Raw genomic sequence first — 14,917 nt, forward strand, 5'->3', positions numbered from 1 at the left:
ACATTCTAAAGCCTCACAGGTATTGAAAAGCATTAACTTTATTTCTAGAAGAGGACAGATGCTGGTGGACTTGGAATTACATTTTAGTGGATTCATCAGTATCAGTCAATAGTCTGTATGCAAATAGATATATTTGTAATAGTTAATATGAATGTATCCTCTGGATTTTTTACAGTAGCCTTCAGACCAGCAGTATTTGAACTTCTGGTTTGGGTTTGTTTTGTTTTGTTCTTTTTGGGAGAGATGAGGGAAATATTGGTTGTGTTCATAATTGCAGGGTTTTCCTACATATAATAAGGTTCTTGGTATGTTGCTGACTTAAAAGCAAGATGGGAAAATATTCTAGAAGAAATTCCCAACACTGCTGCAGGAAAAAATAAACATCTCAATCTCAACATAGCAGAACCCCAGTGGACTGAGAAAATCCTTTTCAGTGGCCAGGTATTTTTAACTCTGTGTATGAGACTGATACACACATATTTACATATTGTCAGCCACCTTCTAATTGGTTTTATTTCTTCCAATAGACTTTAAGGTTAATAGTTAACACTACAACACATTAAACCTCCACCTCCCAAAATTAAAAGTGCTACTATGCTACTGTAGACTCCACTATGTGGTATCTTCAGGGTTTGGGATTTCATTTAAATCTGAAATTTACATCCAGCAGAAATGAATTATTTGATTTTAAAACAGCTGGAGGGAGGGAAAACACTGTTTGTTTTGTCCTCTATATTATTTTTCCCAGTTTATGGCAACCATCTTCTTTATCCCAACAAACTTCGAAAATAATGTGTGTGTTTTAGCTTTGAGGCCTAAACTTGACACAGAAAATCCTGGATTGATCTCAGTCATACTGATATTTCCTAATGCTATGACGTTCATGGGGATTTCAGATACCTTTACAATTAGAAGGTATTGTAAAAATAGTTGCATTTAAAAATTAAAAGGTTTTGGGTGTATCTCTGCACTGGCTAGCAAAATACTTGGGTTTGAATGCCAGGCTCTGGCTCCCCAGGGTTTCATGACATGGGACTGCTATGGAAATAACATATTCATCCCTGGATGCTGGGCCGAGAAGACAAGAAAGGAGCGCCTTGTCGTGTCTCACATTGCTCAGCAGCAGCCTCGCCATCTGATTTAAAGAGTACAGACTGGCTTCAGCGAAGGTCCTATCCAGTTCTCAGTGTTTGGAAGGTTGGTGGCTATAGTATAGGCCTCCATGGTGAGCTGTGTGAAGCAGGCATGGTGGGAGGTCAGGAAGAAGGGTACTCGGATAGATAGGGTCACATAGAACAAAAGGAGGTGGAGCCGTTAAAAAGTTGCTCGATAACTTGCTCTTTTACCTCTGGGTTTGTATTTAGCCAGTGGAGTTGTTTCAACATTGATGTTTTTGCCACCAAAGCTCTGTCAGTATTTCCATTTTAACCATCTATTTTCTGGGAGTTTTAATATATCCACAGACATACTGTATCTCCAGGTTAAAACTGGAGCCACCCCAGAGCAATACACTTTTTTGAAAGTAACTTTAAATAGTTTGAAAGTGTTTGCAAATATGCTGATAAAATACTGTTTCTTAATAAATACTTTGTTGTCACAAAATACATTTTGGGGAGGAAACTGTTCTGTGATGCTTGGATCTGGCGGACGGGGGGAAATGGAAAAGCAGGAAACATAGTTTGTTCGAAGATTGTGCTTACTCTGCATTGTCTGGTTTCCTTAAACAAAAATGGCATGGGAATGTTTGATATACAGGCTTAGTGCGTATGTGCAGTGACCTGGATTTATACAATAAACTCTAATGGACTGATAGGTAACAACTTACTCTGTCTTTGCAAGTTTTAAAATGAATGGAATGCTTAGCAGTATTCTGTATGATCTATACTTAACCAATGCAGAATTGTTGTAACATCTCCAAAGAACATAGATCGTTTTAGATAGATAATACACAACTGGAATTGGGATATAAATGCAAATTATATATATATATATATATATATATATATATATACTCTCTTGTTCCTCACCCTGTTTAGAGATTATTGTGTCCGTAGTGATTGGTTTTTAAAATAAAGTGGCTATCATGAAGAAATCAGCTTTTCCTAAGAGTAACAACACCTGGTAACTTGACAGTGTTTGTTGGAAAAATGGACCTTTTCAAGGATACAACTGTACATGGCTTTGTGCCATTTTGTCACAAGGTGCTATCTCATCACTGTTTTGTCTTGTGGTGTCTTGGTGGGGACGTCTTATCTCAGAAATATTTTGGCCCCATTATTAAACACACATGACCAAGTCCTGCTTGCCTTATTCACAAAAGTAGCCCCTTTGAGTTCATTTGTCTGAATTAGACAAGCAGAATGCTGATCACAATTATGCTTGTAGGTTTCCATATCCATCCTGCACATATACTAGTGGAGAGGAATCGTGTAAAGTACTTTATAGACCGAGGCCTTGTTATTTTGTAGCATTCAAACTGTTTTATTAGGGGCAGTTTATACCCTTTAGTACATGAGACCTTTGAAGTTAGAAACTTGCAGTTGTTCTTAATTGTAATAAAAGAGCCCATACATTCTAGATGACGCATCACATCAAATGGGAGGCTGGTATAACAATACATGCATACCAAATTATATGGATTCATGTTTATCTGCCTTCAAGAAAAATGTATCCATGATCCAAGTCAATGGAGTCTGTCATATCAATATTCCATTAGATGGAGATTTAATTTAATTGCAGCTTTTAAAAAAGTTACAGATGAAGGAACTGTGATGTTTTATCGCCTGGATGTAAGTGGACATAACTCTTTTGAAGTCAGTGCTATTGCACCTGCTTGTTCAAATGCTGAATTTGTCCCTGTGGGCCAAATTCTGCAGTTCTCATTCAGACTAAATTCCCATTGACATCAATGAGGATACTGCCTGAGTGAAAACTGTAGAATTTGACTCTCTAACATTGTTTGTGACCAAATATAATAAATGTGTTAAAACTCACAGTTAAGGCTGAAACTCTCTGGTCCTTATCCTCATCTTCAGCTAAACGGTACCCAAGATTTGCCGCAAATGAGCTACAGTAAAATCAACTGCTGTTCAGTGACTCCTATGATACCCAGGAACAACTGAACAGGTTAAGGATACCGTTTTAGGTTCAATGTTGAATTTCCTGGCTTTTGCTGGTTTCTATTCCCATAGAAATGTACCTTCAGCACAGCTATGCATTTGTCTATTGTCTGTGCATTTCAACTGATGAGTTTAAAAGGTTCTCTGTAGAATGTTTTCCCCCTGCTATAAGTGTGGGCATAGCATGGGGAGGGTCGAATGGCATTGCCCCGCAAACTGCAAGCCTCGGAGAGGCGCAGAATTTGCCGCCCCCAACACGCGGCCCATTGGCCTGACTGGAGCTGTCCATCTCCCCCAAATACAGAAGTCAAACTATGCCTGTGGCTGAAAGTCTTTTTAGAATAAAAGGAGTATATGAGCACTGGTCTCAACTAAATCCAAGATTATAGCGCAAATTACTGAATTACTGCGTGTGCGAAGAAGATCCACCATAAAGAGTACTGTAATGATGATGCCAGCCCTCAAAGAAATGAACAATTAACTGGCTTCAGCAATGTAATTTACCGTAGATCACAGAGACATTAACAAGATGTGCTACAGATAGGTTTCAAATAAATCCACAAAGTTATGATCCACAGTGACATATTTTGGCAAACAATAGCTAACAAGGATTACAGGAAAATAGTTCCCTCCTCACAAATGATTTTGAAACACTGCTACGCAGAGAGGGACCTGTAAATGGATAAAAAGAGATCAGAACTGGAACTGCCACTGAAGTCTTTGACATAATGCAGTGAGAGGTGTTGTGAGTGTCTGTCTGTGTCTGTGACATTTTTAAGATGAGTGCATGGCCTCAATATATTAGAAAAGTTTTGAATTAAGATATTGGCTTCATTAATACAATTTTGGAGGCTGGTTTCCTGTCGCAAAAACAAACAAGCAACCTAGGCACGTATGGCTGCATGTTCTGTCGATGAACTACTGTCTGTGCAGGCGCAGGAGCTGATGATTACAATGTGCGCAGTGGTGCGTGCCCACGTAGCTAAGATCAGAAGCCAGCTCTTTGTATGCATAAGTATTCCTGAGGACTTCAAACATTGGTGAATAAGAGACATCAACAACTCCCCAAGAAAATTCTGGACTGTCCAAGTTGAGGTTAAAGGGCCAACTATTGTCAACAGAACAGTGTGTTGGGATTCTGCATTCCCTTTTCTACACTTTGGATAAACAAAAACTCCAGTACTCAGTCAGATGGAAATGATGGGGAGGGGAGAGTAAGTGTAGGAGTTCTAAAAATAGTCCATTTTCATGTGCTTCTGACAACAGTAATTAAATTTGTACACCTCCCTTACATGTAAGAAGTGTAAGGTTCTTCCTACAGCTCTTTTTGATCTTCTGCATGGCAAACTATAGACTGCAAATCACAGAGTCATTGGCAAATTTGCATTTGTGAGTAGAATTCTCAGGGGCACGCAGTCCCCTAAGACGAGTATTATTAGCTCCCTTGTTTCATTGGGTGCCTGAGTAAATCATAGTGTTTACGGTTAGTCTCTCTAACAGAAGGCTCTGGTTATCTCTTCACATTGTATTCTCATGTGGTCTTTATTTCCAAAGTGCTCTGGTAAAGAAATTTTCCCATGGGCTTCAGTTTACTTTTTCACAACAGAATTTTATCCAGGGTTTTTCTACGGAGCACATAGACTTTTTGGTGAGATATTTAATGGAATATGTGAGACTGAGCCAGGTTCAAACAAATATTTGGAGGAGTTAATTTTTTATTATTTCGCCCTGCTTTTTTCTGAGCTTCCAGAGAAGAAAACTTCAGAAAGAAGGGATGCCACTATTTACCTTAATGGAAGGTTGAAAATGTGATGGGTGAGATGTCAAAGTCTAATTAGTTACAAACAATCTGGATTGGAAGTTTTTGAAATTCATAAATCACTTCATATAATTGTGAATAAAATGCTGTAACTGGTGGAAAATATCAAACATCACAGAAAAAGTATTACACCTCTACCCCGATATAATGCTGTCCTTGGGAGCCAAAAAATCTTACTGCGTTATCGATGAAACCGCGTTATATCAAACTTGCTTTGATCTGCCGGAGTGCGCAGCCTTCCCCCCCCCCCCTCCCGGAGCACTGCTTTACCACGTTATATCAGAATTCATGTTATATCGAGTCACGTTATATCAGGGTAGAGGTGTATGTGGTACTGAGAATAAAATGGATAATGTCACCAAAATGCAAGAACATTGTTACAGCAAAATGAAAAGCAGGGTGACTATAGAGGTAAAACAGGATAGATAGAGAGGTGAAACACTACCAGATACTGAGACAGATGCACACAGGCCATTCAGGCACAAAATAAACATTATGAAAAGTTACTTTTTCCTGTTTTCTTTTAAGATTTAAAAAAAAACACTTATGTGCTGATACATTTCAATAAAGATTAAAACCATCATAGGAGGTAGTTGTATCAAATGTAGATGGCAGACTGACGTGTATAGAATAAGGCTTTTGTCTTCTGTTAATATTTTATGAGTTCTGAATCCTTCCATTGACTACAGTCCATGAGCCTGATTCTGATCTCATTTATGCCATTCATACACTCAGTGGAGCTGTGATTTACACTGGTGTAAGTGAGAGCAGAATCAAGCTGCCCTGTTCTGGTTACCTAGTGTGCACAGAGATGTAGATGACAAACTCAGATTGATGGCCAGATTCACCTGGATGTAAACCGGGAGTAGTTCCATTTTCTGCTGGTACAACTGAGGGATGAATTTGGCCCTGAGAGTACGTAAACCTAGCAAAAAAAAAAAAATCTTTAATTCTTATTTCTCATTTGAAATATTCAACTTTGCTTTTTAACTGGTGAAGATCCTCCAGACCTATTTTCTTGAGTTCAATAATTTGTAAAGGATGGGCCCTAACTGCATTCATTCAAGTGCAATCCAAAAGTGTGTTAACACTGAGACTGACTGACGTATGGCAAGTTATCAGATTTCTGAGATGTGAAGGAAGCAGTAACACGGGCAGACTTTTCCTTTCACAAAGGATACTCCACCTTTCGTTTGCCTCTACCACAATTTCAAGGGATTCTTCAAATGAAATGGGAACATGTGAACCTGTCTTGCCTGACAATTTTTTTATTGAGTGCCATGATGACTTGGAGTTCACTTGTTAGAAACATTTTATATAGTGGGGAAACATCAGGGGAAAGGAAAGAAATAACAGTGTATTTTCTGAAAAACAAAGATCTAAACACATAAGTGTCACTGGATAAGAGTTACCTGAAACAACTGGAAGGGGAATTAACACCTGGTTCTACAGGAAACATTGGTTACCACTATCAGTTTTAATGAAGTGTATTAACTAAATTGTGTTCTGAGTATTCATTCAGCTCTGTTTATGGCACACTCTTGAGTACATTTACTGTTTGTCAGAAGTGCAAACTAGTGAACATATGAGGCTTTAAGACAGGCCATCTGTTAGTCTTAGACCCTTGGATAATTGTCAAACAGTTCTAAAAATAAGCACATACAAACTGCAAGGGGGTGCAAAGGTGATTTTTCTTTCGAGTACTAAAGCACAGGGAAAGCAGCAACAAAAAAATAAAATAAAGCTATTCATTCTGCGATCAGATTTCTTCTTCTGAGTGGTTTTCTGATTTTCCTCTGTGCTCTCTCTTGTTGGTCATGACATCCCTGAATGCCTCTCAAGTTTAGGATTAGTTCAGCACCAATTTAAGGCTCATTGTTTTTCCACAGGGAGCGATAATCTGTGATGGTTGAGGCAAGGGTCTTCTTGTGTCCTCTGTCTAAACTAATCTCTTTGTAAAGTCAAGGCACAAAGATTTTTATCTTTATTGATGGATTGTTATTAATTGAAAAAAAACATAATTTATAAAATATGAATACATAAATAAAAATGACATTTTCGAAGAGATTTTTGGATCATTTTGGGTTCAGACAGTACAACAAAGGTTGTGATTAAAAAAAAGACATTGCAGATAGTGTTTCCTAAATATTTAGACATCCTGGCTTGCGTTTGTCAGGAAGTTTAAGTATTCAAATAGGAACTCTTGTGTGCGTTTGCACTGAGGAGCATGATTTACTGTTGACTGAACTAGAAGATTAAGGTTTTTGTGCATGTGACTTTCACTGACAGAACTGAATGCTATTAAATAAAGGATTCTTTTCTGGGTATTCTCCGACCCCTGTAATGCCAGAAAGGGTAGGTGAGGGAACGTGGAGAGTAAGGAGGTCTTCATATTGCTCCACTAGTATCCTGCTCTATGAGGGGTGGTGTTGGACTCTGAAAGGTATCCTATGCAGTCCTCCTTGGCACCAGGTTGGTAGCATGAGGCCCCAATCATTGGAGGAGGGAGAAGAAAATGGCAGGGGGAGGAATCCATGAGGCTCTTACAGAGAACTGGAGGACTCTCTGGTTGGGAGAAATACAATAATTTATAGGCATTATCTTCCTAGATGTCCCAAGATCATGCAGTTGTATTCTTGCAGCATCAGTAGAGTCAACACTTCCAGTTTGTGTTGTTGCCTGTAACTACAGTGATTTCCATTTACCCTGGCTCCATGGAACCTGGTGTGCTGTCTGGCCAGATGATATGTTCATCAGGCTGAATTAAAGAGATGTGTGGGCAGTAAAATACTTGCTATCCACTTATATTCAGAAATACCTAGGCGTGCTCATATTCATGGGTCATCCAATGGGCTAAGCACCTGTTGAGTTTCATGTTGCTGTTTTTTACACAAATCTGTTATAATTTTTGTTGAAATGATTTGAGGAGAGGTTGCTGTTCATCTTAATGGGAGTTAGAGTGAGAGACTTTATAACCTTTAATCAGAGTCCCCAGTCTGTGTATAAAACTGCTAGGAGGCTTACAAATTTCACTCAAGAAGGGCACATATTGCCAGTCTTGTGCCATCTCCTCACCCCGTACAATATACAGTCTTTTTAGGTGTATATGCTCAAATGTATAGACAAAACAGCTTGTACGAAATACCTAAATACAGAACAGATGCACAATGCCACCATAGACTTGAATGTATTATGGCCTCAAACCATCATCACACCCCTTGCAGTTACATTTTATTTTTTTCACCTGCTCCTGTGTAGTACACCTGTGACTTATTGGCAGGAAATTTGGTTGCAGTGTGGGAGACTCCCAGCCTGAGTGCCAGCCTTGTAGCTCTGCTCCATCGTGTGCTCCTTTTTTTGAGGTGGTTCTCCCAATCCTTATACAGCTCATAAGAGCTTCTTTCTACTGCTCTAAGTTATCCTCTTTTGACCCTGTCTCCTTTCTTGTTGATAAAGTGCTCTGAAAATGGAGGTTGCTGTGCAAGTGCTTTGATTATAATTCACTATGTACCCATACGATAACAAAGAAATGCTCATTCAAGGAATGCTGCAAAGTTAGAACCAACCACCAATGCAAGCACTGATGTTCCCAACTAACTATGCTGTGGGTAGCAATCACTATATGCATATATGCCAGTTAATCCGTATAGTAAAACTTTTTATTGTCCACAAAACCGGTCACCCAGTTCCAGAATGATTGGGGATGCCATAGTGAGTAGAAAACACCACATAAGCATCCAGGCACTCTTGGGGCCCAGGGACAATGCCCAGTTTTATCTGACATGGCTTTCAGAATTGGCATCAGTTAAATCTCTCAACCTTGTCATATACTAAGGCAGTGACTTAACTTATCTTGATAGGCTAGCTTAGTGCTGCTGCAGTTTTCCACTTGCCATGATGTCTTTTAATGGTTAGTTTATACATTATGCCCTACTCCCTAACCACCAAACGCACAAACCTACACATGTACAAAGGGCATGGTCAGAAGATGAGGAAGATTTAGCACAATTGTCTGTGACTGCTTCAATATTCTTTTGCATGTCACCTTTAAAGTTGTGGGTTTTTTTATTGTTTGTTTTATGTTGTTCTTGGTAGAGTGTAACTTGCTGTGTTGGAAAAACCCTTTGAAGCAATCCTGATTCCCACTGCAGTTCTAAACCACCCCTTCATTGGTAGGAAATGAGAATTTTCACACTGGTCAACAAACCATTACTTAGCAGAAGTATAGCTGTAATATTGATATATTGGGAAATATACAGTGTTCACTGGCTTCAAATTTACACTTCTGCCTACCTGGTGTAATAGTTCAGTTTTAGTACAAAGGGATGCAATGAAAAGGGATCTCTACTAGCTAATTTAAGATGTGCTAACAGCTTTTCTTACTGCCTGTGCTTTATTTCTCTATCTCTTGTCATTTTTTTTCATTTATAATATGGTTAGCACATTTTCCCCAAAGGTCTGATATAGATTTTGAAGATAGTACTGATAAGGTTTAAATTGCTTTGGTCTGAAAATCTGGTCATCTTGGTACACTGTCTGTTGCCAGCAGTGGGCATACAAAATGACTACCATTAAAAGATTTGAGCTCAAAAACATGTGATGATTGGATTAAAAATGTTCATGTTGGGGAACAAAGTTATAAAATGCAAGGATTGAATGTAGCCAGTTTTCAGCATCACCAAAATGCAGTGGCAATAAGCCACAAACTCACACCTCAGGACTAGGCAGGAAAAAAAGAAATGTAATCTTGCTGGTGAGTGGTAGAGGGTTGGAGGTCGTCATGCTTTAACCGAATGGCTCACTTTTGTGGTCTGAAACATATTTTAACAAGTAAAAATGTATATTGGAAACACAGAAGATGAGCACATTTTCATAGGGCTTCCAAATATGCATCTGCGGTATTTGTGGGGTTAGCTGTTAGCATGTACAGAAACCCCACAGTCAAGTACTCACAGGCACTTGTACATGCAAGTTTTACCCATTTAGCTTGTGTTGATTCAGTTTTCTTATAGACGGATGAAGGATTTTGTACACACAGACAGCTGTACCCATACATATTGTAAGTGCCTTTTTGAGGGTCTTTAAAAATTTGGCCTTATATGTTAACTGTTTGGTGCTGGGATTAGTCAGCATGTCAATTGCCTGCAGTACATGTGAGGGGAAGGGGGTACAGCACTTTCCCCAGGAAATCAAGATTTGCATATGGAAAATGTATATCTGATCCATTTGACTGATGGCTTGTATATTATGTTCAGTATACGAGTCTTTACTTGAAAACAGATGACCTCGGCTCCATACAGCTGCTGGTTTGGGGTATAATTTGTTTGCATCTTTGTATAGACTCTGCTCACCAAAACACTATGTTTTTTATATTAGATGTGTGGCAGAACATATTATTAACCCATGTTTGAAGAGGAGGGTTCACAATGAGTGCTTCATTATCAGATTTAGAGTCACATACCCCTTCCTTTATTGACCTGCCTGGTGTAATCAATGCAGCAGCCACACAGATTTGAAATCATGTTCCCTGACTGTAGACTGTGCGCCCTGCATCGAGTGCTGATTGTGCATTATCTTTTAAATGACACTGCCTAAATAAGTATGGATTTGTCTACCATGAATAGTCCTTGCTTCGATTTGTGGATGGTAAACCTTTTGCATTTTTTTATTGGTATTGAGGATGACCTAAAAATAGAATTACAATGAAGTGCACTAGAAATAGCCATGGTTAAAATGCTCAGGAACATGTTTGAACACAGGGATACCTTTGTATTCTTCAACTTTTTTAAAAAAATATCTTTTCAATTGTCTTAATGTGCAAGCTCATTTATCGGGGGGAGGGGTAGCTCAGTAGTTTGAGCATTGGCCTGCTAAACCCAGGGTTGTGAGTTCAGTCCTTGAGGGGGCCACTTAGGGATCTGGGGCAAAATCAGTACTTGGTCCTGCTAGTGAAGGCAGGGGGCTGGACTCAATGACCTTTCAGGGTCCCTTCTAGCTCTATGAGATAGGTATAGTGTTGCTGTTACCCTATACAGCTACATTAGTCCTATTACATAACTTTGTTACTTGCTGTTCCCTTTGTGAATAACATAAAGCACAGCAAAGGTGGTTCTTCTGTATGATTGGTAATATCTCCATATTTAAAAAAGTCATAAGCTGTCAGATTTTATGCTTGGTTATGCTAAATCACTTAAAAGCAAAAAATACAGTTTCTTTTACATTCCACAGATGTGATTCATAATACATTACTAAGTTTTCCATTTCTCTACACAGTAGTTTGGGTTATTGATCTCAAATATTTTAGCTTAATTTGTTGCAATATTCAGGGCATGGAATAGCTATGCTATGGGCTATAGTTACGCTAAGCAAGCTGTAGTGATTTTGCTATTTTATCAGTTGATTGTTTAATTCACAAAATATCACCCTATGCATGTTTAAACTATAACACTTCCCCCTTTTCCTTAATCTTTTGTCATGTTGAAAGACTGATCATTGTGTAGAGTTTCATAAGAATCTGCCTGCCACAGTATCTATTGCTGATAACTTTTGACATGATTTAAGAACTCAACAGCACTTCTGACACCTTGTGGTCAGTTGTTGGGAGTGCACAGTTCAGCAAATAATACCAGCTTTAAATGGGGTCACTGCTACCTAGAGAGACTAGGGCTGCGAATGGAAGGTTCATTAGTTAACTATTTCCACAAGACAGTTTTCATTAGACAGATGCCATTGCCATAATGAAGTAGAGGACCCATTTGTTTCTGATTGAGATGTAACAGTAGATAATTTAGAAGGAACAGATGATTTATGAAAAGTTAAAATATCTTCATGTATTTGAAATACATTGTACATAAATAATGTAATTCCAAATTAAGCTATAATTTTAGAAACTTTTCCTTTTTCTTTGGGAGACCTGCATGGTTCTATTACTAGGCAGATAGAAATTAGTAAATTAAAACTAGCATGAAGGAAAATGTGTGAATTTTTACTGGTAGGCATTGTGGCAACATTTGAAAACATTTAGGCCCCAATCCTACAAAGGCTTATGCACACGTATACCTTTGCACAAATTATCCTTTTGACTACTCATGCAAATAAAGTTACCTCCATGCACGTTTGCAGGATTGGGGCTGTAGTATGCAAGCAAAATGTATGGGTATGTGTTGCACTGAAAATGCCGCTTTGAGATTGCTTCTGGATTTATTTGGCTTCTACACAAAGTGGCATGACTGGACTGTGATGTCTCCCTCCTATGCTAAAGAGCTGTTTGTGATTGCAGGTGGTGGTTACAGCTTTACTAAAAAAAAAAAGGAGGGCTGTTCAAAAAGATGTGCAGCATAGTCCATTCTGTAAAGAGACTGAACTTCTGGGGGACACATCCAGCATATTTTCTGCAGTGTAAATGCCCTGTTGCCAAAACTAGTGGTTCAGCTGTTATTGCTGAAGTATTCCTTGGATTGCAAAGTGTGTGTCACAATCTGGTGTCTCTTTCTGCCAGTACTTCTACCAATGACTAGTGAGAATGAAGAGTAAAATATGGGAAGGGATCCCTCAGTGATACAGATTTTTTTTTTTATTGTTACAATTAAGTGAATAGCTGAAGGCAGATTTTTCTCGTGACGTGTTACCATTTTCTCTATCTGTACTGAAAATCTTAAAGGCTGTACTTGGCTGGTAGAAAAATTTTTTTTCCCTAAGTTCATGCCAGCATTAACAGATCTATCAGTACAAAGTAAATGTGTCATATTGGCAGCTGTTACTTATGAGTACTTTTTCTTTATTGCATTTTGTTTTGTAATAATTGAGAAGCTTTTATGTAGAACTCTGCATAAATGGGACTGAGTAGGAGGGTATGGGCATGCTTTCTATTATTCTGCCCCTCATGCATGTATCCTTTTTTCATCTTTCCAGAACCACACATTGAGTCAGCACGCACAGTGAGCCACTGGCACTACAGGACACCTCTCTGCAGAAGACTTGACGGAGGCACAGTGGGGAGGACCATTTGAACATTACATCCAATCAAAGTGTCATTTGCAACCCAGATGTAAAACTCTAATGATTTGGCCATGAGGCGCTGCTATTATAAGCAGCTGGAAATGAATATTAATGGAAGAGATTAAAAGTATTCCATGCTCAGTATTTTTTATTGTCCTGCTTCAGCTAGTGTACTTTAGAGCTTCTGCTTCTGACTGAATTTAGAGTGTTAGATAAATCTGCTTTGATGCTGTTGCCCTTTGTTGCTTCTTGTATTATATGGATAGTTAAAGATTAGGTGTGATTTTTTTAACGGCTTTTTAATTGCAATTTTAGGTAATTGTGCATTGTGATGTGATTGCTTGGCTATTGTCGGAATATTTCTTTTGAATTTTTTAATTAAAGACTAATGCTTTGATTGGATTTGCCAGTTCACCGGACAGTGATTAAAACTATGTAATGAATATAATCGGTTTCAGTGCAACTGGATGGTCTGCTTTATAAATGTGACTTAATCTGATTGCAATAACTAGTACAGTTCAATAAAGGGAATACATGCGATTAGTGTCAGAGCTTCAATGCATCTATCAGTACACGTTATGTCACTCTCCCCTGTACGTGTGGGTCAGAGGACTAGAGTATAAAATCATTTGTTGCCATATACATGTAACCCATGAAGTAACCAGTGCTTAATTTGTGCCAGTGTTTGCCAGGGCTGAGCCCCGCACTCTGGGTTTGGCAGTTCGTAGCCCTGACACGTCTGGACTTGCCACATCAGTTATGAAAGTAAAACAATTGCTTGAGCCCCAGCACCTCTTCCATTACAAATTAAGCACTGGAAGTAACCCATGAAAAGTGAAGCCTTGAGGAGTGCAAAACATATACTCCTGTATTGAGCAGTGTATCGTGCACAGAACTCCCTTTAAGGTTAATGGGAGTTAAGCACATGCATTAGGATGGAACAGTTGGCACTTTAGAAATTAACTGTATAAAACTTGTGCATAGAATTGGTTTTGGGTTGTTGTTTTTGTTTTGTTTCCAAGCTCTGGCCCTATGCGGGGCTGGAGCACCCTCAGCTCCTACTGATGCCAATGAAAATTGAGGGTACATAGCGTCTTGCACGATTGGATCCCTTCCTTCTGCTTTTTTGTTTGTTTCAACACAAGGTAATTAAGATTCATGCTTATATTCATATGCAGTAACTGCTGGGCCAGTTAGGAGACTGTGTGCATATCAGCCACATGAACTTCTAGACCTCCTGGTATGGGTTCTCTACTCAACCACTGCACATTTGACCTATCAAACGGCCATATTATAATTAGGGCCCTACCAAATTCACAGCCATGAAAAATGCATCACGGACCGTGAAATCTGGTCTTTTACTCTATACTATACAGATTTCACAGGGGAGACCGTTTCTCAAATTGGGAGTCCTGACCCAAAAGGGAGTTGCAGGGGGGTTGCAAGGTTATTTTAAGGGGGTTGTGGTATTGACACCCTTACTTCTGCGATGCTTTCAGAGCTGGGCGGCCGGAGAGCAGTGGTTGTTGGCCGGGTGCCCAGCCCTGAAAGCAGTGCCCCAGCAGAAGTAGTGAAGAAGTAAGGACGGTAATACCACTGCTGCCTTCAGAGCTGGGTGGCCAGACAGTAGCAGCTGCTGTCTGAGGCCCAGCTCTGCAGACAGCAGCGCAGAAGTAAGGGTGGCAATACCATACCATACCAGACCATCCTTATTTCTGCACTGCTGCTGGCAGCGGCTCTGCCTTCAGAGCTGGGACCCCAGCCAACAGCCACCACTCTCCAGCTGCCCAGCTCTGAAAGCAGCAATACCACAAACCCTCCTACAATAACTTTGCAAACTCTTCTCCCCCTCACCCCCCCCCAACTTCTTTTTGGGTTAGAACCCCTACAATTACAACACTGTGAAATTTCAGATTTAAATAGATGAAATCATGAAATTTATGATTTTAAAAATCCTATGACTGTGAAATAGACCAAAATG

The 14,917-nt window shown here is 39.3% G+C and overlaps 1 protein-coding gene across 22 annotated transcripts in view; it reads left to right on the plus strand.

Moving 5' to 3' along the window:
- The window catches only part of ZNF423 (zinc finger protein 423), a 322,726-nt gene extending 309,250 nt beyond the window's left edge, over nucleotides 1-13,476 (plus strand). For all 22 annotated transcript variants that reach the window (XR_010592556.1, XM_042852236.2, XM_065567080.1 and 19 more), the window contains one exon: nucleotides 12,850-13,476. Coding sequence is in view for 21 of the 22 variants with exons in the window: in XM_042852236.2 (XP_042708170.1) it covers nucleotides 12,850-12,947 (98 nt within the window). In the remaining variant the exon portion in view is untranslated. The remainder of the gene's footprint in view (nucleotides 1-12,849) is intronic.
- Nucleotides 13,477-14,917: the final 1,441 nt, after the last annotated feature.

The sequence above is a fragment of the Chrysemys picta genome, chromosome 14, assembly GCF_011386835.1.
Source record: "Chrysemys picta bellii isolate R12L10 chromosome 14, ASM1138683v2, whole genome shotgun sequence".
Lineage (NCBI taxonomy): Eukaryota > Metazoa > Chordata > Testudines > Emydidae > Chrysemys > Chrysemys picta.